A 26,887-nucleotide genomic window follows, 5' to 3' on the forward strand; every position below is an offset into this window, starting at 1 on the left:
GGACCAGCTCTATACCCTATACAGGGTGCTGGAGGGTGCATGGGAGTTTGCCCAACCAATCCACATAATGCTTTGTGGATTTGGAGAAGGGATTTGACTGTGTCCCTCAAGGCGTCCTGTGGAGGGTGCTCCGGGAGTATGGGGTCCGGGGCCCCCTGCTCTCCTCCGGCAGGGCTGCCCTTTGTCACCGGTTCTGTTCATATTTTTTTATGGACAGAATTTCTAGGCGCATCCAGGGGACGGAGGGTGTCAGGTTTGGCAACATGACATCATGACTTTGCGTAAACATACACGCCACTTTCAAGTCAAGTGGCGTGTTATCTATACACATTTTGAGCTATCCGCGTGTGTGTCCACGCCGAAATTAACCATCATCTTTTGCGTGTATGTGTACGCCGTTAAATGTCCGAGTGATTCCGCGTGTATGTACACACCGTTAAATGTACGAGCGAAACGAAGCAAAATGTAGATCTACATCTGTGGAGCAATATTTTTTTTCCTAGGATGGTAGGGGAAGACTCATAAATGGTATTAACCCCAGTGACGGGCAGGTTTATGGACGGGGTTGGGGTAGGTTTAAATGAGGATAAGACCGAGATTATTTTATTTGGAAATAAGGGCTGTGTGGATGATGACTGCCTGGGGTTGTTTCCTGGGAAAAAAATTGTCTAGCGTGAGGAACCTTGGTGTCATTTTTGACTCTGAGCTTAAATTTGACCGGCAAATCAATGCTGTCGTTAAGAATAGTTTTTTCCATCTTAGATCAATTTCTAAATTGAAATCTATCCTTTCTTTTGAAGATATGGAGAAGGTTGTTCATGCCTTTGTATCATCACGTTTGGATTATTGTAATGTATTGTATCTGGGTGTGAGTCAGGCTTCTCTCTTCCGCTTGCAGCTCGTTCAGAACTCAGCTGCCAGACTTTTAACGGGCACTAAGAAGAGAGAGCACATTACTCCGGTTTTAATTAAATTACATTGGTTACCCATACGATACAGAATTCAATACAAAGCTTTGTTGTATGTTTTTAAGTCTCTGCATGGCCAAGCACCTGAGTATGTTACTGATTTAATGTAAAGGTGATCGGGCATTCTCTGTTCCAGCTCCTAGGCTCTGGAATGACCTTCCTCTGTCTGTAAAAACTTGTCCTTCATTGGGTGCTTTTCAGAGTGCGCTTAAAACTTACTTGTTCTCTTTAGCATTTGACAATGCTTTGTAAGTTTTTATGTCATATGTTTGCATTGTTTTTATGTCTTTGTTTTTACCTTTTTTCTTTTATACCTTCTGTACAGCACTTTGGTTCCACTTGTGGTTTTGAAAGTTGTTAGCCCCTTCAGACCAGGACCTGCATGCACTGAGACGCTTTACACTGAGGTTTGCAGCCTAGTGTAAAGCGGCTGTGATGAGAATCAGCACCTCCAAATCCGAGGCCATGGTTCTCAGTCGGAAAAGGGTTGCTTGCCCACTTCAGGTTGGTGGAGAGTTCCTGGCTCAAGTGAAGAAGTTCAAGTATCCTGGGGTCTTGTTCACGAGTGAGGGAAGGATGGAACGGGAGATTGACAGACGGATCGGTGCAGCTTTTGCAGTAACGCGGTCGATGTTCCGGTCTGTCGTGGTGAAGAAGGAGCTGAGCTGCAAGGCAAAGCTCTCGATTTACCGGTCGATCTTAGTTCCTACTCTCACCTATGGTCATGAGCTGTGGGTCATAACCGAAAGGACAAGATGTAGATAATGAAAAAGATGCATTGGGATTGGCATTTAAAGACATTGCAAACTCAATTGGAGTTAGACAACATGTGTCAGGACCTACTCATTGTCGTAATCATACTCTAGATCTAATACTATCACATGGAAAAGATGCAAAAGAAAACTAGAGGTTTTTCGGATTTCATGGAAAGATACCTCAATTGCTTACAGAGAGGCCTTAAAAGCTGCTAGATCTGCTTATTTTTCAACCCTATTAGAAGAAAATAAACATAATCCTAGGTATTTATTTGAAACAGTGGCTAAACTAACGAAAAAGAAAGCTTCAAGCCCAGAAGTGTCCAAGCAACACAGCAGTAATGACTTTATGAACTTCTTTACTTATAAGATTGATAATATCAGGGAGACCAGTCCAGTCCACCCCAGCTCAATTCAGTCCAGTCCGCCCCAGCTCGAGCCAGTCCACCCCACTCATAAATGGTATTAACCCCAGTGACGGGCAGGTTTATGGACGGGGTTGGGGTAGGTTTAAATGAGGATAAGACCGAGATTATTTTATTTGGAAATAAGGGCTGTGTGGATGATGACTGCCTGGGGTTGTTTCCTGGGAAAAAAATTGTCTAGCGTGAGGAACCTTGGTGTCATTTTTGACTCTGAGCTTAAATTTGACCGGCAAATCAATGCTGTCGTTAAGAATAGTTTTTTCCATCTTAGATCAATTTCTAAATTGAAATCTATCCTTTCTTTTGAAGATATGGAGAAGGTTGTTCATGCCTTTGTATCATCACGTTTGGATTATTGTAATGTATTGTATCTGGGTGTGAGTCAGGCTTCTCTCTTCCGCTTGCAGCTCGTTCAGAACTCAGCTGCCAGACTTTTAACGGGCACTAAGAAGAGAGAGCACATTACTCCGGTTTTAATTAAATTACATTGGTTACCCATACGATACAGAATTCAATACAAAGCTTTGTTGTATGTTTTTAAGTCTCTGCATGGCCAAGCACCTGAGTATGTTACTGATTTAATGTAAAGGTGATCGGGCATTCTCTGTTCCAGCTCCTAGGCTCTGGAATGACCTTCCTCTGTCTGTAAAAACTTGTCCTTCATTGGGTGCTTTTCAGAGTGCGCTTAAAACTTACTTGTTCTCTTTAGCATTTGACAATGCTTTGTAAGTTTTTATGTCATATGTTTGCATTGTTTTTATGTCTTTGTTTTTACCTTTTTTCTTTTATACCTTCTGTACAGCACTTTGGTTCCACTTGTGGTTTTGAAAGTTGTTAGCCCCTTCAGACCAGGACCTGCATGCACTGAGACGCTTTACACTGAGGTTTGCAGCCTAGTGTAAAGCGGCTGTGATGAGAATCAGCACCTCCAAATCCGAGGCCATGGTTCTCAGTCGGAAAAGGGTTGCTTGCCCACTTCAGGTTGGTGGAGAGTTCCTGGCTCAAGTGAAGAAGTTCAAGTATCCTGGGGTCTTGTTCACGAGTGAGGGAAGGATGGAACGGGAGATTGACAGACGGATCGGTGCAGCTTTTGCAGTAACGCGGTCGATGTTCCGGTCTGTCGTGGTGAAGAAGGAGCTGAGCTGCAAGGCAAAGCTCTCGATTTACCGGTCGATCTTAGTTCCTACTCTCACCTATGGTCATGAGCTGTGGGTCATTGTCGTAATCATACTCTAGATCTAATACTATCACATGGAAAAGATGCAAAAAAAACTAGAGGTTTTTCGGATTTCATGGAAAGATACCTCAATTGCTTACAGAGAGGCCTTAAAAGCTGCTAGATCTGCTTATTTTTCAACCCTATTAGAAGAAAATAAACATAATCCTAGGTATTTATTTGAAACAGTGGCTAAACTAACGAAAAAGAAAGCTTCAAGCCCAGAAGTGTCCAAGCAACACAGCAGTAATGACTTTATGAACTTCTTTACTTATAAGATTGATAATATCAGGGAGACCAGTCCAGTCCACCCCAGCTCAAGCCAGTCCAGTCCGCCCCAGCTCGAGCCAGTCCACCCCAGCTCGAGTCAGTCCAGTCCAGTCTGCCCCAGCTCGACCCATCCAGTCCGCCCCAGCTCGAGCCAGTTCAGTCCGCCCCAGCTTGAGCCATTCCAGTCCGCCCCAGCTCGAGCCAGTCCAGTCCTCCCCACCTCGAGCCAGTCCAGTCCAGTCCGCCCCAGCTCGAGTCAGTCCAGCTCGAGCCAGTCCAGTCCGCCCCAGCTCGAGCCAGTCCAGTCCAGTCCGCCCCAGCTCGAGCCAATCCAGTCCACCCCAGCTCGAGCCAGTTCAGTCCACCCCAGCTTAAGCCAGTCCAGTCCGCTCCAGCTCGAGTCCGCTCCAGTCCAGTCCGCACCAGCTCGGTCCAGTCCAGTCTGCCCCACCTCAAGCCAGTCCAGTCCGCCCCAGCTCGAGTTAGTCCAGTCCAGTTCGCCCCAGCTCGAGCTAGTCCAGTCCGCCCCAGCTCGAGCCAGTCCGCCCCAGCTCGAGCCAGTCCAGTCCAGTTCGCCCCAGCTCGAGCCAGTCCAGTCCACCCCAGTTCGAGCCATTCCAGCTCGAGCCAGTCCAGTCAGCCCCAGCTCGAGTCAGTCCAGTCCAGTCTGCCCCAGTTTGAGCCAATCCAGTCCAGTCCGCCCCAGCTCAAGCCAGTCCAGTCCGCCCCAGCTCGAGCCATTCCAGCTCGAGTGAGTCCAGTCCAGTCCGCCCCAGCTCGAGTCAGTCCAGTCCAGTCCGCCCCAGCTCGAGTCAGTCCAGTCCAGTCCGCCCCAGCTCGAGCCAATCCAGTCCACCCCAGCTCGAGCCAGTCCAGTCCACTCCAGCTCGAGCCATTCCAGCTCGAGCCAGTCCAGTCCGCCCCAGCTCGAGTCAGTCCAGTCCAGTCCACCCCAGCTCGAGCCAGTCCAGTCCAGTCCACCCCAGCTCAAGCCAGTCCAGTCCACCCCAGCTCGAGTCAGTCCAGCTCGAGCCAGTCCAGTCCGCCCCAGCTCGAGCCAGTCCAGTCCAGTCCGCCCCAGCTCGAGTCAGTCCAGCTCGAGCCTGTAGTGTTCACTTGTTGCAAGCAGCAGAAGTCCACCTTATGTGACACACGCACAGTAAACCTGTAGTGTTCACTCAACTGCGCATAATAGCAGCGAATTAATAATAAAAAAATAATAATATTGACCCACGTTCTGTTTTCTATCATGCGCCAGTTTGAGCCAATCCAGTCCAGTCCGCCCCAGCTCAAGCGAGTCCAGTCCGCCCCAGCTCGAGCCAGTCCAGTCCGCCCCAGCTCGAGCCAGTCCAGTCCGCCCCAGCTCGAGCCAGTCCAGTCCACCCCAGCTCGAGCCATTCCAGCTCGAGTCAGTCCAGTCCAGTCCGCCCCAGCTCGAGCCAATCCAGTCCACCCCAGCTCGAGCCAGTCCAGTCCACCCCAGCTCGAGCCATTCCAGCTCGAGCCAGTCCAGTCCGCCCCAGCTCGAGTCAGTCCAATTCAGTCCACCCCAGCTCGAGTCAGTCCAGTCCAGTCCGCCCCGGTTTGAGCGAATCCAGTCCAGTCCGCCCCAGCTCAAGCCAGTCCAGTCCGCCCCAGCTCGAGCCATTCCAGCTCGAGTAGTCCAGTCCAGTCCGCCCCAGCTCGAGTCAGTCCAGTCCAGTCCGCCCCAGCTCGAGTCAGTCCAGTCCAGTCCGCCCCAGCTCGAGCCAATCCAGTCCACCCCAGCTCGAGCCAGTCCAGTCCACCCCAGCTCGAGCCATTCCAGCTCGAGCCAGTCCAGTCCGCCCCAGCTCGAGTCAGTCCAGTCCAGTCCACCCCAGCTCGAGCCAGTCCAGTCCGCCCCAGCTCGAGTCAGTCCAGTTCAGTCCACCCCAGCTCGAGTCAGTCCAGTCCGCCCCAGTTTGAGCCAATCCAGTCCAGTCCGCCCCAGCTCAAGCCAGTCCAGTCCGCCCCAGCTTGAGCCATTCCAGCTCGAGTCAGTCCAGTCCAGTCCGCCCCAGCTCGAGTCAGTCCAGTCCAGTCCGCCCCAGCTTGAGTCAGTCCAGTCCAGTTCGCCCCAGCTCGAGCCAGTCCAGTCCGCCCCAGTTCGAGTCAGTCCAGTCCAGTCCGCCCCAGCTCGAGTCAGTCCAGTCAGTCCGCCCCAGCTCGAGCCAGTCCAGTCCGCCCCAGCTCGAGTCAGTCCAGTCCAGTCCGCCCCAGCTCGAGTCAGTCCAGTCAGTCCGCCCCAGCTCGAGCTAGTCCAGTCCAGTCCGCCCCAGCTCGAGCCAATTCGGTCCAGTCCGCCCCAGCTCGAGCCAGTCCAGTCCAGTCCGCCCCAGCTCGAGCCAGTCCAGTCCGCCCCAGCTCGAGTCAGTCCAGTCCAGTCCGCCCCAGCTCGAGCCAATCCAGTCCGCCCCAGCTCGAGCCATTCCAGTCTTCCCCAGCTCGAGTCAGTCCAGTCCGCCCCAGCTCGAGCCAGTCCAGTCCAGTCTGCCCCACCTCAAGCCAGTCCAGTCCGCTCCAGCTCGAGCCAGTCCAGTCCACCCCAGCTTGAGCCAGTCCAGTCCGCCCCAGCTTGAGTCAGTCCAGTTCGCCCCAGCTCGAGCCAGTCCAGTCCGCCCCAGTTCGAGTCAGTCCAGTCCAGTCCGCCCCAGCTCGAGTCAGTCCAGTCAGTCCGCCCCAGCTCGAGCCAGTCCAGTCCGCCCCAGCTCGAGTCAGTCCAGTCCAGTCCGCCCCAGCTCGAGTCAGTCCAGTCAGTCCGCCCCAGCTCGAGCCAGTCCAGTCCAGTCCGCCCCAGCTCGAGCCAATTCAGTCCAGTCCGCCCCAGCTCGAGCCAGTCCAGTCCAGTCCGCCCCAGCTCGAGCCAGTCCAGTCCAGTCCGCCCCAGCTCGAGCCAGTCCAGTCCGCCCCAGCTTGTGCCAGTCCAGTCCAGTCCGCCCAGCTCGAGCCAGTTCAGTCCGCCCCAGCTCGAGCCAGTCCAGTCCGCCCCAGCTCGAGCCAGTCCAGTCAAATTCTGTCATTTATTACTCCCCCGAATGTCATTCCAAACCAAAAGACCAGCATTTCTTCTTCGCAAAACCGTAGGAAAAAGCAGGGAAACTGCCTATGTGAATGTTATTGATTTATTTGTTTATCTTATATTTATACTTATTCTTTGATATTTCAGACCACTCACTGTTACCATTCAAACTAAACCATCAGTAAACTTCCAACTCTGGAGTCTTATTTGTTCTTGCCGACACACCAGTGTGGACAAACCAGTTCCCCTTTCAGCATTCGCGCTTAGTCTCACTGTGGAGGCAGACGGGAAGCATAGTATATTTACTCTCTCATACATATGTCTTGTTTACGGTCTTTTTATCTTTATGTACACTTTATCACAGTGTACATCGAGTTAAAACTTTGTTGATAAACTTCATGACGTGTATGCGTTAGCGAACTCTCTTTGAAAGTGTCAGGAGTGAGAGAGTAGGACTTCCGGTGTGTTTTTGCTCATTTTGCCTCGTACAACTCTTCTTTAAAGGTATGTTTGCATACTGTTACGCCCGCCTGGTTGCCTCTACTGGCTCTGCTACACAGTGCAGGCGTTAGTTGAGCAACAGGTGTATTCCATCCCTAATTAACTCCTTATATGGAGTAGTATAAAGATCTGTGATTGGGGAGTGAGCGGTCTCTCCTAGTCTCAGCTCTAAGGGGGCTTTCACACTGGCAGTTTAGTTCGGAACGGGGCACGGTTCGCATGAAAAATCGCTAATGTGAACGCTGTCATGGGACCCGGGTGCGCACTGGGGTACCGAACCCGAGACTACCTGGAAGAGGTGGTCTGAGTTCGTTTGCTCCTGAACCGTGCCGCGGTTCGCGTGAATGTGAAAGCAACACGGACTCGGGTGCACACTTGTTCAGGAAGTAAAGTAACCTGCGCATGCGTTTTAGCTTATTGTGATGTATTTAGTTAAATAAAACGCTTGTAAGGGATGATAGTGTTGATGATTTACCTTGGATACGAGCGAGAGTGAGCCTGCAGTGTATTCGTGCATTGCGCGTGGAATCAGGGCAACAAAGTTGGAAATCAACTGTCTCCTCAAAAGAGTCCGTTTGCAAGCAGCAGAAGTCCACCTTATGTGACACACGCACAGTAAACCTGTAGTGTTCACTCAACTGCGCATAATAGCAGCGAATTAATAATAAAAAAATAATAATATTGACCCACGTTCTGTTTTCTATCATGCGCCGTGCACGTTTGCGATGACGTCACATGCACGCAAACGCACCAGGGTTCGATAGAATCAAGTTGAGTGTGAAACCAGACCAACGCTGCGGGGGGCACCGGGAACAAACGCACTCGGGCTCGGACCGCAGCAAACGAGCCCAGTGTAAAAGCCCCCTTAGTCTCAGCTCGCAGCTCTGAGGCTCTGTCTCTCTCGGGAGCTGAGCTCTCTCTCGTTTTATTTTCTCTCCCACCTTATTTCATCTGGGTATTTGTTTGTTCTCCCATCTTTATTGTTAGTGCCAGATATTGTTTATTTTGTGTAGAAACGCGCGTGTATTTACTTTTCCCCTAGACATTGATTTTTCCGATTAGTTAATAATTGGTTTGTTTGGTTTGTCAATAAATTGGTTTATTGTTCAAGTATTTGTTGTTTGCCTCTTTTATGTTGCGGTTTACGAGCCAGCCGTAACATAAAATGGGGCCTCGTCCGAGATTTTTGAGCGTTTTTGTTTGAGGGAGTGGTTTATTGTCTCTTCAGGATTTCTGGTAAGGATCGGCTTTCACTCCGGTTAGTTAGAGTGTTTCAGCTGGGCAGCTCGTGAGCGTCCTTCCATCGCAACACTGTTTGTTGTTTTGTTGATTTCGTTTTGTATTTTATTTTGAGTTTTGGAAGGAAATCCCGGGTGGGGGTACGCTTCTCGCGCAGCTGAACTCATTTAGAGAACGGTTGTTACGAGGTTTAGCGTTTCAAGTCGCCTCGAGCCCAGCAGTCCTTTGAAGACTAGAAAGGATAGTTAGTTTCAACAGGCAGGCATATCGGAGATGAAGAGCCAATGGAAATCCTGGTGAGTACTTTATATTTTCTCCCTGAGTTTGTTTAGCTTGATTATAAGGAGAACATGTTTCGCGTGCGGTTATCAGTGTGTTTCGTTTTATAGGAAGTTGATGTTTGTGTAGAACGGTTAAAATATTAAATTTGATTCGTTTACACGAAGATCTTGTGTTGAGGACAATAGTGATAGATGACTAGTAGGGAAGTTAGTTTGTCACAGCTGTTGTAGCCTATAGAGTATGACCGATTGTTGTTTACTGTGAGTAAATTAGCACTGTATTGAGTGGTTATACCAAGTTTTCCTATAGTAATTGAGCACTAGTTTATCGTCCTTGTTATGACACTGAAATTTTTGAAGTGACTTTAGAATCTGTTTGATTAATCTGAATGAAACTAAGATTTTTGTCATGGACATGTAGATTCACTTGATCTTTTTGAATTTCTAGCGTTATAGGGGCTAGGGCTTAAGCTGTTGCCTGGCACTTTTGTTTTGGGAGGTTTTATTAGAATTATTTTGGATTTGTTGTAGTCAATTAACTAATCTTCATTGTGTGAATTGGATGTTAGTCCAAAATGACTTCCATTCAGGGATTGAGTGTTGAGCTTTCTGAGAAGTTTCTGGATCGGTGCACCAAGGAACAACTTCTAGAAATTGCAGAGAGGTATACAATCATTTTGACTGGAACTGATAAAAAGCGCAAGGAGGATTTGTTAAGAACTGTTAAAACTCAGTTGATAGACAAAGGAATTCTGGTTGTGGAAGATGAAGCTGGTCTTGGTAAGACAGCATATCCATTGGTTGAGAGAGATTTAATCTCTACAGAGAAACAAACACAGTTTGAAATTGAGAAACTATCGTTTGAAGGTACTCAAGCGTTAGAAAATAGGGACTGGGAAAGACGTTTTCAGTTTAAGAAACTAGAGCTTGAACAGGAGCGTGAGCGTACACAATTTGAGCTGAAGAAGTTAGAGTATGCACGTGAGAGTGAACAAGAACATAGAGAGTAAGAGATGAGAAAGCTAGAACTTGAATTGGAAGCAAAAAAAAACTGAAGCTTCAAAATCTGTTCAGGTTGTGCGTTCTTCATTTGAATTTGATGTTGGTAGAAACATTAAGATGGTGCCGCCATTTTGTGAACGTGGCGTAGACAAGTACTTTGCACATTTTGAGAGAGTTGCTTCTTCTTTAAAATGGCCAGAAGAAGTTTGGACTTTGCTTTTGCAGTGTGTTCTGACGGGAAAGGCTCAGGAGGGGTTTTCTTCTCTTTCTGAAGAAGAGAGTGGAGATTTCAAACAAGTTAAAATAGCCATCTTGAGAGCGTATGAGTTAGTACCAGAGGCTTATCGTCAGCGATTTCGTGGTTATAGAAGACTTGAAAGGCAAACATATGTTGAATTTGCTCGGGAAAAAGAAATTACGTTTACTAGGTGGTGTCAGTCTCAGAAAGTAGAAACCTTGAACCAGTTGAGGGAGTTAATTCTTGTGGAAGAATTTAAAAACTGTGTACCAGCGTCTGTGTCTACTTATTTGAATGAACAGAAGGCTCTTACATTAGCTAATGCAGCTGTGTTGGCTGATGAATTTGTTCTGACCCACCGAGTTTCTTTTTCTGATAGAGGTTCAGGTGAGCCGAGTAGAAAGTCATTCCGGAATCGTTGGATGCCTCCAGTGAGTACATCAAATAAAATCCCAAGTGTGCCCCCTGTCAGTCCAGAACCGCTGGAGAGTTATGTTTACCAACAGAATCCTGAGATTGAAAAGGGAGTCTCAAAACAGGTAGATGTTGGAGATAATTATTCGGAGTATGCTCCATTCATTACTACCGGCATAGTGTCTTTGCCAGGGCAAGAGGGAGAAGTTTCTTTGAAGATCTTGAGAGACACTGGCGCTTCTCAGTCGTTTTTGCTAGAGGGAGTTCTCCCACTCTCAGGTCATACTGCGACCGGGAAGGATGTATTAATTAGGGGGATAGAAATGGCCTTCTTAAAAGTTCCTTTACACAGGGTACACCTTGCCTCTGATATTGTAAGTGGAGATGTGATTGTTGGAGTACGATCTTCCCTTCCTGTACCAGGGGTGTCTTTTATTTTGGGGAACGATCTTGCTCAGGGAAATGTCTGGGGAACATTAAAACCTGTACCATCAACTGTTGTAGTCTCCTCACCTATGCTTACAGATGTTCCTGATGAGTGTGGTGTGAAATTTCCCCACGTGTTTCCTTCCTGTGCTGTCACCCGAGCCAGGGGAAGACAACTTGAAGCTGAACGACAGAGTGAAGGTGAAATTTATTTACATCCTGATGGTGAAATAACCATGGAGGAACAGCTATCCATTCAGTCTGAGGATGATGTAGAACGATGTAGTATTTCAGACTCAGCTGTTCTCTTTTCAGAAGAGTTTGCCTCTGGGGAGACGGCAGTTTCGGAGAAATTTTTATCTTCCATTTTCCATGTTTCTAGAGAAGACCTGATTCGAGAACAGTTAGCTGATGTAACGCTTAAGCCTTTGTTCTCGGTGGTTTGTGTCGAGGGGGATGTTGAGACTCGGTTACCCTCTTACTACTTCCTGAAAGATGAATTGTTGCTCAGACGGTGGGTCAGTGAATCTGAGCCCATTACTAAGGTTTATGTTCAAGTGATAGTTCCTCTTAAATTTAGGCAGTCTGCGATCGAGTTAGCACATGATGGAATGGCTGGACATATGGGAGTAAGGAAAACATATGATCGATTACAACGCAGGTTCTTCTGGCCTGGTTTGAAAAGGGATGTGGCAAAGTTTATTAGAACTTGTCATGTGTGTCAACTCACTGGTAAGCCAAACCAGAAAATCCCTGTTGCTCCTCTCCAAGCTATCCCAGCTATCTCGAAACCATTTGAGTATTTGCTGGTTGATTGTGTAGGTCCTTTACCTAGATCAAAGACTGGTAATTTGTATCTACTTACGGTAATGTGTTTATCTACCAGGTATCCAGCCGCATATCCTGTCCGGTCCATTACTGCAAAATCTATTCTAAGAGCATTAACCTCCTTCATGTCAACATTTGGCATTCCAAGAGTTATTCAGTCTGACCAGGGCTCTAATTTTATGAGCCGTCAGTTTGCTAAGGCCTTACATCAGTTGAAGATCAGTCACAACATTTCCAGTGCATATCACCCTCAGAGTCAAGGGGCCCTCGAAAGATTTCATCAGACCTTGAAGTCATTGCTGCGATCCTACTGTGTGGAGCTTGGTTCTGATTGGGAGGAGGGGCTGCCTTGGTTGCTTATGGGAGTGAGAGAGGTTACTCAGGAAAGCATTGGATTTAGTCCAAATGATCTGGTATTCGGTCATGGTATTCGGTTTTAGCTGACAATTGGAGTCCTTCTGAACCCTCCAAAAATGTTTTGGACTTTGTGAGCGGTTTCCGATATCGGTTACATGAGGCTCGAGCAATTGCTCAGAGGAAACTGGGGAAGTCACAGAGTAAGATGGAGAGGTTGTTTAACAAACGAGCAGTGGCTCGGGAATTTAAGGTTGGGGACCAGGTACTAGCTTTGTTGCCGCTTGTAACTAATCCTTTTCAAGCCCGTTTTGCAGGTCCCTATCCGGTTCTCAAATGTCTTTCTGGACAGAATTATCTTTTGAAAACCCCAGAACGACGTAAGGGAGTACAGGTTTGCCACATAAACCTTTTGAAGCCTTACTTTCCTTCTGGATCTTCTGTGGGGTTAGTGGCCATTGTGCCTGCTGATTCTTCACAGTTGAGCGTGGAAGGAACACCATTTTCGGAGACTTCCTCCTTGAATCGCATGAGGGATGATTCCATACATTTTCCTTCTCGAGGGGTTCTCGAGGGACGGTTGAATAACTCTAAGATGTATTCAAACCTGGTCTTTCATTTACCTCATCTATCTCCCTCTGAGAAACGCGACATTCTTCAGCTAGTGGAGTTTTTTCCTCAGTTGTTTTCTGATGTGCCCACTTGCACTACAGTGATTGAACATGATATTGATGTGGGTTCTGCTTCACCAATTAAGCAGCATGCGTATAGGGTAAACCCCGTGAAGCGGGACTTGTTGAAAAAGGAAGTGACTTACTTATTAGATCACAACTTGGCTGAGCCCAGCTTTAGTGCCTGGAGTTCCCCCTGTCTTCTTGTAAATAAGCCTGACGGATCCTACCGATTTTGCACCGACTATCGCAAGCTTAATTCCATAACTAAGCCTGACTGTTATCCTATGATTGCGTGGATAGAGTGGGGTCTGCAAAATTTGTGAGCAAGTTCGATCTCTTGAAAGGATATTGGCAGGTTCCATTAACTGATAGAGCAAGGGAACTGTCTGCATTCGTAACACCTGATAACTTCCTGCAATATCGTGTGATGCCGTTTGGGGTTTGAAATGCTCCCGCCACCTTCCAACGCCTCATAAATAAGGTGTTGTGTGGATTACCTGACTGTGACGCTTATTTGGACGATGTGGTTCTGTACAGTTACTCTTGGTCGGATCACCTAGTCCAAATAAGGGAGTTGTTTGTTCGCTTGTCTGACGCTTCTTTAACTTTAAACTTAGCAAAGTGCGAATTTGGGAAAGCTACGGTTACCTATTTAGGGACAATAGTAGGAAACGGACATGTTCGTCCCATCGAAGCTAAGATTGAGTCCATCTGTGCTTTTCCAGTGCCTACAAATCGCAAGGAGTTGCGCAGGTTTCTGGGAATGGCCGGATATTATCGGGGGTTTTGCCCAAATTTTGCCTCTATTGTATCACCTTTGACTGATCCCATAAGCCCAAAAGTATCCTTTAATTGGACTACAGCTGCCCAACAGGCATTTGAGGGAGCCAAAGCACTGTTGGCTAGTGCTCCTGTGCTTGTTGCACCCGATTTCTCCCAGCCTTTTTGTTTAGCTGTTGATGCCAGTGATACTGGAGCCGGAGCTGTTCTCCTACAGAGAAGTCAATATGGAATAGACCACCCAGTCTGTTATTTTTCAAAAAAGTTCAACGTCCATCAGCGAGTTTACTCTGTGGTTGAAAAGGAGACACTTGCTCTTATCTTGGCCATCCAACATTTTGAAATTTATCTGGGATCGTCCACAAGTCCAATTGTGGTTTACACCGATCATAATCCTTTGGTGTTTTTACACAGAATGAAGGATCGTAATCAAAGGTTAATGCGGTGGAGTCTCTTCTTACAGCCATTTTTCCTTGACATTAAACACATCCGGGGCACGGAAAATGTCATCGCTGATGCCTTATCTCGAGCATGAGTATATAATGTATTGTGTTTTTTCCTTTTTCTCCCTTCTCTTTCTATCCTGTTTTCCTAGGGCCCAGGAAGCAGGAACCGAGTGGAGTGGGATAAACCGTGCAGTTGTTGTTGTTGTTGTGTTGTTGTTGTGTTTTTTTTTGTTGCATTCCTTAGTTTGGAGGAATACTTTTTGTGAGGGAGGTGTTACGCCCGCCTGGTTGCCTCTACTGGCTCTGCTACACAGTGCAGGCGTTAGTTGAGCAAGAGGTGTATTCCATCCCTAATTAACTCCTTATATGGAGTAGTATAAAGATCTGTGATTGGGGAGTGAGCGGTCTCTCCTAGTCTGAGCTCTTAGTTTCAGCTCGCAGCTCTGAGGCTCTGTCTCTCTCGGGAGCTGAGCTCTCTCTCGTTTTATTTGTTTTCTCTCCCACCTTATTTCTTCTGGGTATTTGTTTGTTCTCCCATCTTTATTGTTAGTGCCAGATATTGTTTATTTTGTGTAGAAACGCGCGTGTATTTACTTTTCCCCTAGACATTGATTTTTCTGATTAGTTAATAATTGGTTTGTTTGGTTTGTCAATAAATTGGTTTATTGTTCAAGTATTTGTTGTTTGCCTCTTTTATGTTGCGGTTTACGAGCCAGCCGTAACAATACTTAATGGTTATATAATTTGTAGGGATGTCCCGATCAGGTTTTTTTGCCCTCGAGTCCGAGTCTGAGTCATTTGATTTTGAGTATCTACCGATACCGAGTCCCGATCCGATACTTATATAATACATAAAAAAAGAATAAAGAAGAGAGAAAAAACAGATCCAGGATGTTCCTTATTTTTTATTTAATTCACCTTATTTTAACATTCAACAACTCTGTTAACAAACAGAGCACTTCTGTGAGGTAGCTTGAACAATCAAGTAATAAATAACATAAAATCTTCACTTTTGGACTTTAGTGCAACAGTAAATATAGAAAAAGTCTAATATAAAAACAAATAGCACCTCAACTTAAAATACCCGGCAGGCATGTAAACAAAAAATAAAAATGTTTTAAAAGTGTATAAAAACAAAAAAATGAGAATATATATATATATATACACTCACCGGCCACTTTATTAGGTACACCTGTCCAACTGCTCGTTAACACTTAATTTCTAAGCAGCCAATCACATGGCGGCAACTCAGTGCATTTAGGCATGTAGACATGGTCAAGACAATCTCCTGCAGTTCAAACCGAGCATCAGTATGGGGAAGAAAGGTGATTTGAGTGACTTTGAACGTGGCATGATTGTTGGTGCCAGAAGGGCTGGTCTGAGTATTTCAGAAACTGCTAATCTACTGGGATTTTCACGCACAACCATCTCTAGGGTTTACAGAGAATGGTCCGAAAAAGAAAAAACATCCAGTGAGCGGCAGTTCTGTGGGCGGAAATGCCTTGTTGATGCCAGAGGTCAGAGGAGAATGGCCAGACTGGTTCGAGCTGATAGAATGGCAACAGTGACTGAAATAACCACTCGTTACAACCGAGGTATGCAGCAAAGCATTTGTGAAGCCACAACACGCACAACCTTGAGGCGGATGGGCTACAACAGCAGAAGACTCCACCGGGTACCACTCATCTCCACTACAAATAGGAAAAAGAGGCTACAATTTGCAAGAGCTCACCAAAATTGAACAGTTGAAGACTGGAAAAATGTTGCCTGGTCTGATGAGTCTCGATTTCTGTTGAGACATTCAGATGTTAGAGTCAGAATTTGGCGTAAACAGAATGAGAACATGGAACCATCATGCCTTGTTACCACTGTTTAGGCTGGTGGTGGTGGTGTAATGGTGTGGGGGATGTTTTCCTGGCACACTTTAGGCCCCTTAGTGCCAATTGGGCATCGTTTAAATGCCACGGCCTACCTGAGCATTGTTTCTGACCATGTCCATCCCTTTATGGCCACCATGTACCCATCCTCTGATGGCTACTTCCACCATGTCACAAAGCTCTAATCATTTCAAATTGGTTTCTTGAACATGACAATGAGTTCACTGTACTAAAATGGCCTCCACAGTCACCAGATCTCAACCCAATAGAGCATCTTTGGGATGTGGTGGAACGGGAGATTCGCATCATGGATGTGCAGCCGACAAATCTGCGGCAACTGTGTGATGCCATCATGTCAATATGGACCAAACTCCCTGAGCAATGCTTCCAGCACCTTGTTGAATCTATGCCACGAAGAATTGAGGCAGTTCTGAAGGCAAAAGGGGGTCCAACCCGTTACTAGCATGGGGTACCTAATAAAGTGGCCGGTGAGTGTATATACATTAGGGGTGTAACAGTACACAAAATTTGCGATGCGGTTCGATACGATACAGCAAAAAGAAAGAAATGCCAGAGAAATTTCCTATTTATTAAAAGAAAAACTATTTTTAAATAAGTTTGAGTTTTCCTACATCTTGAAACTTTCAGGTTTATAAATGGGGGTAATCTTTGAAGGATGAACAAATAATGTTTTGGTAATCACATTAAAAATAACATTTAAATATATATTTATATAATATTTGAGTTTTGAAGTGCAACATTAAATTCATGTTCATTCACGGCACAATGTTTCTCCTGGTGTCCACGTCAGCGCTGTTTGATCTAATAGAGATCTACGGTTAATAACGGAGAAATGTGAATGCTTCTCACTAAATCTCGCAGAAATGTTATTACTTCAGTGGCGAATTCAAATGTTTTCTTCACTGGATCTCTTCAGGATCTCTTAGCACAGTGTCGCTTGATCTCTCGCTGCACAGATGGTCCGAACTGGTAAAGGGTCCGTTAAGCACAATACAATGAGTAGCGCAGTTTCGTTCCGCTTTCATTACGTTTGCCATTTGATGTTGCGCAACGTTGTGGTGATCGCGCCAGCGCGGATTTTGTCTGCAGGAAAAAATGGTCCTAGGTATCGTTCGGTTTGTATGCGTACCGAACCGGAAGCCTCGTACCGAAACGGTTCAATAATTACGAATACATGTACCGTTACAGCCCTAATTTACATATATCCGAGTCCTGATCGGGAGATAACGTCCGATTCCGATCGAGTCTCAAACCACGTGATCGGCCCCGATTTCCGATCGCGTGATCGAATCGGGACATCCCTAATAATTTGTTTTAAGTTTCAATGTGATTGAATAGCAGTCTAAGAGATATAACATTTGTTAGACTAACATCGTCATTTACCATTTTGAATGGTCATGCATTATTCCCTCATTGGCACCGTTGGCCACACACATGGAGTCCACAGTTCATAGAGACATGCTTTCTGTTTACTTTACTTTCCAGTAAAACATCTATGGGGACCAGTTACCAGTACAATATGGGCCTGATGGCACTCCTCATTAGGCGCTCATACTTTTCAAACAGATTATCTAGTCTCCCAGTCAATTTAGTTACAACTCTGCAATAAAGCAAGATGGAAAGCAATCTATTGACATTGACTATTTTGCATTTAAAATGTTGATTGGCTGGACATACTGGCCAATATGGATGCACATAAGCTTTTATCATTTAAAACACAGTGACATGCAATGGCAAGCCATTTTAGCTTTTATTAATTCACAGGATGCATTTTTTTATATCAATAATTAAAATTGTACTATTTTAAAATGTGAATTTTTCATATTAATATAAAAGATGTCTATTTCTGATATCAGGAATTACATTTTTATTAGTACTTACTAAACGAGGGAGGATTGTAGTGGGAGAACTGGGGGTGTCAGGTGTGACTGTGTGACAATGGCAAATGGCTTACATGGCTCATGGGTCAGGTAGGAGGGCCCATTAACAGATTTTTGCTTAGGGCCCCAGGGAGGTCAGGATCGGCTCTGATGCTACTGTATAAACAAACGCCATCGCACACCTGTAGGTGATAGGTGCGTAGGAAAGGAAGACCATGCGAACTCCCGCATATTATCAGTACTTGCAAATAAAACTTTAATTTAGCGGTTGCTACTGTATATGAAAATGAATGTTTCAAAAGTATATTTTATAGTACGCTATAGAATAGGAAAATTACAATACTTTTGACCTAATTTCTTCACTTGCAAGAAATAAACCCTTGAGTTTTTATTTTGGAGAAAACACCAGATCACCATGCTGATCGCGTGAGCAAAGTGCGCACTTTTCTTTAAATCACGCAGCACAAACAGAATGCCTACTTAATTAAACTCTTATGCTGTTTAGTCTAAAAAACGAAATATAATACCAAAAACACTCAACATGTCAACAAAATATAAACATAACATCGTCCTAATCCCAAACACATATCAAGCTTATTTAAAAACCTCTAAAGCAAACACTCATTCAAAGTACCTGGGAAAGGGAGATGTAAATAACAATAACCATAAGTTCCCGCCCGACTCCTCGGCACGAGCTGACCGATAAAGCAAGCAACACACCAAGAGAGGCGGGACTTAAGGCAGAACAGCCAATCATCAGCCGGTCACACTCAAAGCCAGTGTCATGTTTGAGAGGGAGGAGGTAGACTAGCCTCAGCGAGCGCACAGAGCGGCCAGAAAAATTAGCGTCGAGTCTTCTGAGGCGAGGAGAGCAGTTCACGGTATTCACCATCTTTACACAACCATCACACACTTTATACAGTTTGTTTAAGCGACTCATTTCTGTGTTGTTTTCATCGATCACAGCGATACTTGTGCGTCTTTTCTTGGGTCTTCTCACTGAAATACACATTTAGTGCAGCAGCAGCGAGCATGATGAGAATATGAGTAAGTTTCAGACCTGAGAGATTTTGAGTGCTTTTATGTGCATCTGTGTGATTGTTTCGATGTTTGGAGTGAGAACTGTTACTGAATGTCAAGTCAAAAATCAAAGTTTGAGATCTGTGAGTGGAATTGATAGGAATCTGTTGAATGACGGACACATAACTCGGTTTTGTATAACGTTGATAGTTTACTGGAGAACTGGATTAATCACATGCAGTTTTTGGACCAACTAACGTTACCACTGTCCAGGTGTCGTGTCCTCATTACGGATTCCCCAAAAGTACAATTGCGATTCAGATATAGCTAAGAACATATAATCAATGTTCTACAGAATCGATCTGTCATTATTAAAATATACTGGAAAATATACTGCTAAATACTTATATTGAGCCATATTAAATCAATAAATGATGAATTGATGGATCGAACAATCAAAGTATCTGAGGTTCTGTTTGTCTTACTAAGTTTTTTGTCCAAAAAAAAAATATGCATATTTATGATATTTGAACCTTTATAATGGTCCTTCCCCCCTAATCGTTTTAAAAATGCTTCATATTTGGGAGCTAAGCTATTTTCCTAGCTTCCCAGCGCTGGTCTTTTTCCTTTGTTTTATTCATTCATTACGCTCAATAAAAGGATGGAGAGAAAAGGCACTTTGTGTTGGAAGACTTTATTTCTAACAGTTAATTGAATCTTTGACTGAAAAAAAATTGTTCAAAGCTCTGAATCATTCAGATGAAGTCACGGTTATGTGTTTCTGTGAGATGTGTTACGGTTCTTCTATTATCTTTGTTTGGAACTATTTTCGCTGCTGAAATGGAACAAAAACAGTCAGTATCGTGTCTAAAATGTAAGTGACTTAGGCCAATATTAATTACTTGTTGCGTTCCACATACGTTTTGTAATTTTCTTTTTTCCTATTGTGCTTTTGTTTCTGTTTGTTTTTTATTCTTAGGTTGTGATCATTAGCTGTCCATCAGTTACTGTACGATAAATAGATAGTGTTGTAGAAAATTTTAGATTTTCAGTGGATATGACAAAGGAATGTCACATGGTTTTATCATTTGCAGTCTGATGTGAGAAGGAGGAACTTCTCTGAAATGTATTTATGTTTATACACCTGAAGTGCTGGAGCGAGACACTAGAACTAGAGATGTTCCGATACCCTTTTTCCCTTCCCGATACCGATTCCGATACCTGGACTCAGGGAATCGGCCGATACCGAGTACTGATCCGATACCTGGGTGTGTACAGTATCTATACAGCTGCAATTCATACTAGCACTGTATGAACTGATAGAATTATTTTATTGCGTGTTTCAGACTTATCCCTTAATTAAACACGAACAAATACATACAGTGAACTAGAGTATTTTTATTATCTGACATACATTTCACAGCAACATATTTATCTTTCTTAAGTTAAAAAGAACTTAAAATGCAACCACACATCTAATACTGTAAACTGAAAAAGGTATTTTAGTTTTATAATATAACTGCATAAAAAAAAAGTGCAACAAATACATCTAGGAATCTAAAAAATCTATATATATGAATGATATAAGAAAATAATCTCTTTATAATTTAAAGTCCAAAAACGGCATTTCAGTTTTGACCGCGGCTGGTCATCCAGAACAATAAACTCAATACATGTTGTCGGTTATATTTATCGCTCGTTGGCTGTCTTTTGAAAACTTTTCTCTTCGTTTCAATGAAGCTTTCAGAGATTGTTGATTCTGGCGCGGCTCATTCTTCTCTGCCCTTGCCTTTGTGTAATCGTGTGCTGCGGGGTGACGCGTCTTCAAATGCTTTAAGTTACTCGTGTTGAAGTTGCTTATACTTGTTCCACCCCTCGAAATTGCAGTATGGCATACGAGACATGTCGCCGTTTTCCTGGCTGGTTGGTCCAGTCTGAAATACTGCTAAACAGCGGACATACTGCTATCGTGCTGCTTCTTCGCTGCTCTAAACAGAAGGTCATCTAGTTAAGGAGGGCTTAAAGGGTTAGTTAGTGATATATCAAAGCTAGCAGTAAAGGGCATTTTGTCTGTGGAAAACTACTGGGAAGCTCTGCAGGGAAAAGGACCTTGAAGAGCAGCATAAAGATTGCCCATTTCTTCCTGTCTGTGTCTCACTCACTCCACAGGGTAACTGCTGTGTTGGCGACTGGGCCTATTCTTGCAAGAATAAATACTTCTCTTTTAATAATTTGATTCCGAGTTGTCTCTTACGCAGTGATGATGTTTAACAGAATTTTTGCTACAACAATAGACAGACATAAATGCTTAGTGTCATTTATTATAAAAACAACTCCGTAATTTTTATTTTTTATTTTGGCAGATCAGCTCCTCCCACTGCAATCACATCATCAGTGAAGCTCCTCCTACTGTAATTCCCCAATAAATGCTGTAAATTCCCATCAGCTACAAGTGAAGACGAGCATGAAAGCATCAGGAAGAGCTGAAATCTGCCAAGACTGAGTTTATTAAAGAGGACAGTGAGAACATGAGTGATCCAGAACCCTGCAGAATGAAACACACTGAAGATCCTGAAGAACAAAGAGGTTGGTGTTTATTCTTCATTCATTCATGATGCTGAAGAACATTCATGTTAGAAACATTCAAGCACTTCATCACATTTAGATAAACAGTTAAACTATGAAATGGTACAGAATGTTCTGGTTTTTCTTCAACAAATGGTCAGTAAATGGAGGTTTGAGACATTTTTATATTGATTGTCAACATCAGATCAGATGTTTGTGTGATAGACTACAGGCTCTGTACTAAATGTAACAATTATTAAACACTATATTAAATTTAAATAACAATTTAGATTTATAAACAACCAGCTTTCCAAAATATCAGTTACAATGTGCAATTTTAACAAACTATACAAATATTTTAAAATATTTGTGCTAAAAAGTGCAAAACAACATCTGAAACAACTGAATTTTAACAAACACTATACAACTATAAAACAATGAAGTGCAAAACAACATTGTCAAAATGCAGAGGTGGGAATTTACAAACAACTGTTAATTTAACATAAAAGCAAGCAGGCTTTATTATTATCACGTGCATGGTTTGCCATGACTGAAAGCGCGCAAAGTGCGCCCCCTTAATAATTCCTAAAAAGCTGACATCATCGCGATCTCAAACATCTCTGTTATTATCAATGAAGCTGATTGCACAATGAATATTTCTTAATATCTACACTTTGTTTGTTATAATCGGAGGATTTGCCAGCATGCAGAATTCAGCACTGAACAAAAAGTCAGTTTTGAGCGGTGAGGGGAGTCTATCTTAAATGCTTCTGATTGGCCATTGTGTTCAAGAAATCAACACATATTTCTGTGATTGGCTTCATCGCTCAACGCTGCAAACATGTTACAAATAGAAACTCTGGCCTGTAAATCGTTTCTATTTTGTTTTAGTTGTTCTTTTCTGCAACAGATGAATAACAATTTATTTGTTTTTATGTTTTATTCATTGATATTTATATTTTGCGGGAGTCCCGCAAATCGTTTTATTATCCCACAGCCCGCACACACAAAGTGAGTGCATTACCGCCCGCGCTCGGCCATCAAATCTAGTCTCTAGATCAATGGCCCGGCCCGAGGATGACGGCAGGAAATATCTGCCCAAGTTCCGCAGAGAATCTAAGCTCTAAACAGGACAGAGTAACACGGCGGATATCACTCATACATTTTTTTGACGACGTAACGTTAGTTAAGGCGGAAGGCGTGTGTTGCTTAGGCGGCCGCCTTAGTTACAAAGTGCTGCGGGAAAATTCCTGAGCAGTGTTTGGAATAACGGCGTTAGGTAACGACGATATTTTTTCAGTAACGGGGTAATCTAACTAATTACTTTTCCCGTCGTTACAACGCCGTTAACGTTACTGGACGTTAAATGCGGTGCGTTACCACGGGCGGCAGTGTGGTTTGAAATGCGCTGGGGACAGAGACGCATTCGTTAGTGCATATTCAGAAGTGCTGGGTACTAACTTGTCAAACTGTGCAGCCTCTCTGCTCAACCCGTAAATAAATCCATCGATCCGCAGATTTTGTTTGAGTTCTTAAATGGTCTAGTGGTAGATCTTTTGCCAAGTGTGTCAGAGGTTATGAGTTCTAATCCGCATTCGTAGTTTTTTTTTTTTCTTCTCATCAACACCGAATATGTAGCCTGGATGCCAGCCCGAACCCTGCCCACAACATTTTTTGGTCGGGAAGTTCGGTCTGGACTCAATCCATTGAGGAGTAATTATGATCGGTTCAGAAATGGTCGGCCAATCAAACTGCCAGGGCGGGCTTTATACGATGATGGACAGATGATCTGCAGTTGCGTAATCATCACGTTATCAACGAGTGCTTGGGTTGAACTGGTTTCCCTCAGAGATGACTGCAGCTGGAGAACTGAGATGTAGAGATTCCGCTATCGCGTCTGTTGTAAAAGAAATCAACAGCGCATTCATTTTAAAAGACAAACAAAGAACTGCAATCAAGGCATTTGTCGATCAGAAAGATGTTTGCCGTCCTTCCTACGGGATTCAGCAAAAGTTTATTTTATCAGCTGGCTCTGATGGTCGCTAAGAAGATGGGACGCAATGAAAACCCTGTGGTCGTTGTGGTTTCTCTTTTGGTCGCACTCATGGAGGACCAAGTAAAAGAAGCAACACTCATTATTTTACTACTTCTTCCAGCGTGCGTGTAGTTGATTTCTGTTGACAATTTGTGTAGCTCATAAAAAAAAAAAACCCTACTGCGTTGCTCTGATTGGTTTTCCGGTGGTATGCCATCCTCACCTGGTGCCTTACCACTGGCTAGTTCGTTGATGGCTTTGCCGAGATCTTCCAAAGTTGGCTCAGTATCCAGGTCATCCAGCACAGGCAGATTTTCAATACTGTCGAGGGCTTCTTGGGTAACGATGTTTTCTTTGGAGAAAAGTTCCAGGTAGTGCTCAGCCCAACGACATATTTGCTTGTCCCTGTCAGTGATGATATCTCCTGTCTTGGACTTCAGGGGCGCAGTTTTCCTTGTTGGTATGCCTGTTGCCTGCTTAATCCCCTCATACATTTTCCTAATGTTACCAGTGTCTGAGGCTTCCTGGATGTTGTCTGAGAGTTGGAGCCAGTAATCGTTTGCGCAGCGTCTTGCTGTTCGTTGTGTTTTATTGCGAGCAGTTCTCAGTGCTTGCATGTTTTGCTGGCTGGGGTTTCGCTTGTAGTTGATCAGCGCATCCCGTTTTGCTTCAATGACTGGTTCCAATTCCATAATATTGGCATCAAACCAATCCGTGCTCTTGTGTTCTTTCTTACCATATGTCAAGAGTGCAGAGTCAAAGATGGTATTCCTGAGGAAATTCCATTTATCTTCTGCATTCAGCTCTTCTCTTTTGGCCAGAGTCTCTTCAAGTCGCTTGATGAACTCCTGGTTTTTGTCAGCATATGCAGTTTTGCAGGTATCTTTGGTTGACCTTTCTTTTTCCTATGGTAAAGTTTCTTGGGCTTCAGTTTAATCTTGGAGGCTACCAGAGAGTGGTCAGTATCACAGTCGGCACTGTGGTATGCTCTAGTGTTGCATAAAAGCATCATCTGTAAGTTAATATTTCATTATATATGCAAATATATATCATCAAGCATTATGTATCACAAATATATGCAAATATATATCATCAAGCATTATGTAATGAAGAATTAACTTACAGATGATGCTTTTACAAATGCAAAACCAAGGATGGCATCCAAAGATCAAGGAGAAGCTGACTGCATGAAATGTGATCACTTATATTTCTAGAGAACTGCCACAGGGGAGCGCCACAACCAAAACAACTATACAAAATAATACAAGTGAGAAGTAAACTTGAAGGATGTCTTATTTAAGTCTTAATTGTCCTTAGGCAACAGAACAACAACCTCTGTAATTGGTCTGAGATGCTTTACTTCCTTTCCAGATCCATTTTTAGTCACTTTCAACTGAACCAGTACTTGGAAATACTTGGGACACAAGAGCCATAGGCCACTTGTTACAAGGACTCAGATTGTCTTTTAGAAGTACAATATCTCCTTCTTGAATGTTAGGTTGAGTACTATATCATTTGCGACGAATTTGTAGTGTTGGGAGATATTCACGTCTCCAGTGATACCAAAATTTGTCAGCAAGGCTATGCACCTGCTTCCACTGTTGTTTGAACATGTCAGTGCCTGATAAGTTCCCAGGAGATGGAGGAGCACCAACCTTCTCAGTCAGAAGCATAGCAGGGGTCAGTATAAGAGGTGAGTCAGCGTCTGAGGAGATTGGAACTAATGGCATTGCATTAATTATTGCAGAAATTTCAGCCATGAATGTGCATAGGACCTCATGTGAGAGGGGATGAGTCCCATACTGCATCAACATTGAATCCAGAGTCCTCCTCACTACACCTATCAAACGTTCCCAAGCTCCCCCATGTGTGAAGCATGGGGCGGATTGAATTCCCATGTGCATGAGCAGTTGGCGAGGTATTCTTGCATCTCTGGCTCCTTCACCATTTTGGAGAATCCCAGTTCTTTGCTTGCAGCTACAAAGTTAGTTCCACAATCTGACCGGAATTGTTTCACGGGCCCTCTAATGGGAAAGAATCTCAGTAATGCATTTATACAGCTGGAGGTAGGGCTGGGTACCGAGTTCGGTACTTTTTAGGTACCGACCGAATTGCCTCGATACTACCGAGTATCGAAACACGTCTTGTTTTTCAGTACCAAATTTCGGTACCTAATGGCTCGTTTCCACTGAGCGGTACGGTACGGTACAGTACGGTTCGGGTCGGTAAACCATGATCCGGCTAGTGTTTCCACCGCCAACAGTACCCTTATTGATAGGCGTGGTGTTTGCCGTAAAGAAGCGATCGACGTCATTTTCGCGCGAAGAAGAAAGCGACATAGTAAAGTGACATAGTAAACAACAATGGATGACATACTGCAGATTTTGTTCTTGCTTCTCGGCATGTTTGTCACAAGAAACAAGCGCCGGCATAATACTAACTTATTAAAGTATATTACAAACTTTTCATTTAGACCCTAAAGAATCAAATTAACTTGTATGAAAATGGCGTTATATGACCCCTTTAATATCATGTTAGAGAATTTTGTCATTGATCAAATGTGACCTGATCCAGCAAAACAAGTCACAGTGACCCAAATTTAAAAAATGAGATTTTGGTATTAATGGAAAGAGGAGACCATAAGCTTTCAATTGATATCCTAGTCAAAGTCATACCTTGAATGGTTGTAAAGATATACACATTTGAATTATGGTCGTCCGCCCTCTTTTTCCAATTGAAAACCTGAGAAAACCGCTTTTAAAGTTTTTTGCCCGTTTTTTGTTGATATCTTTCAAAATCCATTACATTTAAAGAGATAAACTATTTATTTTACAGCTTAATTTGACCAAAGACATTAATATATAAATGCTATTAAACCAGGCTGAAGCTCAAATTATTTTAAAGTTTTTATTTGAATAAATAATTTAACAGTAGGCCTACCTTAATACAAAAATGTACTAAAATCAGAAAGATTGAACAGAGGTGCTACATTTTTGCTTGAGAGAGAGGGTGTGTGTGTGTGTGTGTGTGTGTGTGAGAGAGAGAAAGTGAGAGGCAGAGAGACAAGGAAACAGAGATCAAATAATGCTAGTCTATGCAATCATATCTTAGTATTATTATTTGTATTGCTAGTTGACAATAACAGCGTAACAAATTCATAACGGAGATACCAACAAATATTGGGTTAATCAAACACATTGTAATGGATTCTCCTTGCAGATAAATAGCTACACTCATTCACATTTGTCAATCACGCGTGCACACTACGAAACTTTCATCCGTTATATAAAAACAATCGTAAGTTTTTCGCATCCGTAGCAAACAGTTTGAATGGTGTTTTGACAATTCCGAGCCACCGAATCAATATAAAAAAACGCATACGAAAAAAAACGCGAACTCAGTGTGCAATGGCAGGGGGCTTGATGACGCTTTGGCACCTTTGCTCGCTTTTGACAGCGACATTTCTCAAATTAATCATATTTAATCTTTCTGAGGAGATCTGCTAGCTTGTTTATTACACAGAGCGCTCGCTGCGAGTGACAGGAGGGTGGCTGGACCAATCGCGTGCCGGTCAGTCGAAACGGCTTCCCATCGACAAATGATCAGCAAGCATTTGTGTACATTTCTAAGCT

At 43.9% G+C, this 26,887-nt stretch overlaps 1 protein-coding gene and 1 pseudogene across 3 annotated transcripts in view; both read left to right on the forward strand.

Annotated features, from left to right (window-relative positions):
* LOC130102555 (gastrula zinc finger protein XlCGF57.1-like) overlaps nucleotides 1-26,887 on the forward strand; it is a 192,232-nt gene that overhangs the window by 22,321 nt on the left and 143,024 nt on the right. The window contains exon 2 of one of the 3 annotated variants that reach the window (XM_056268507.1): nucleotides 21,024-21,241. The exons of 1 other annotated variant lie outside the window; for it this stretch is intronic. In XM_056268507.1, coding sequence (XP_056124482.1) covers nucleotides 21,184-21,241 — 58 coding nt within the window. In that variant the 5' untranslated portion in view covers nucleotides 21,024-21,183. Of the gene's footprint in view, nucleotides 1-21,018; nucleotides 21,242-26,887 lie in introns of all 3 variants that reach the window. One more of the 3 variants, XM_056268506.1, reaches the window with a different exon arrangement.
* On the forward strand, nucleotides 3,061-13,647 carry LOC130102534 (uncharacterized; annotated as a pseudogene).

The sequence above is a fragment of the Rhinichthys klamathensis genome, unplaced genomic scaffold (assembly GCF_029890125.1).
Source record: "Rhinichthys klamathensis goyatoka isolate OS25496 unplaced genomic scaffold, OSU_Roscu_1.1 h1tg000274l_1, whole genome shotgun sequence".
Taxonomy (NCBI): Eukaryota; Metazoa; Chordata; class Actinopteri; order Cypriniformes; family Leuciscidae; genus Rhinichthys; species Rhinichthys klamathensis.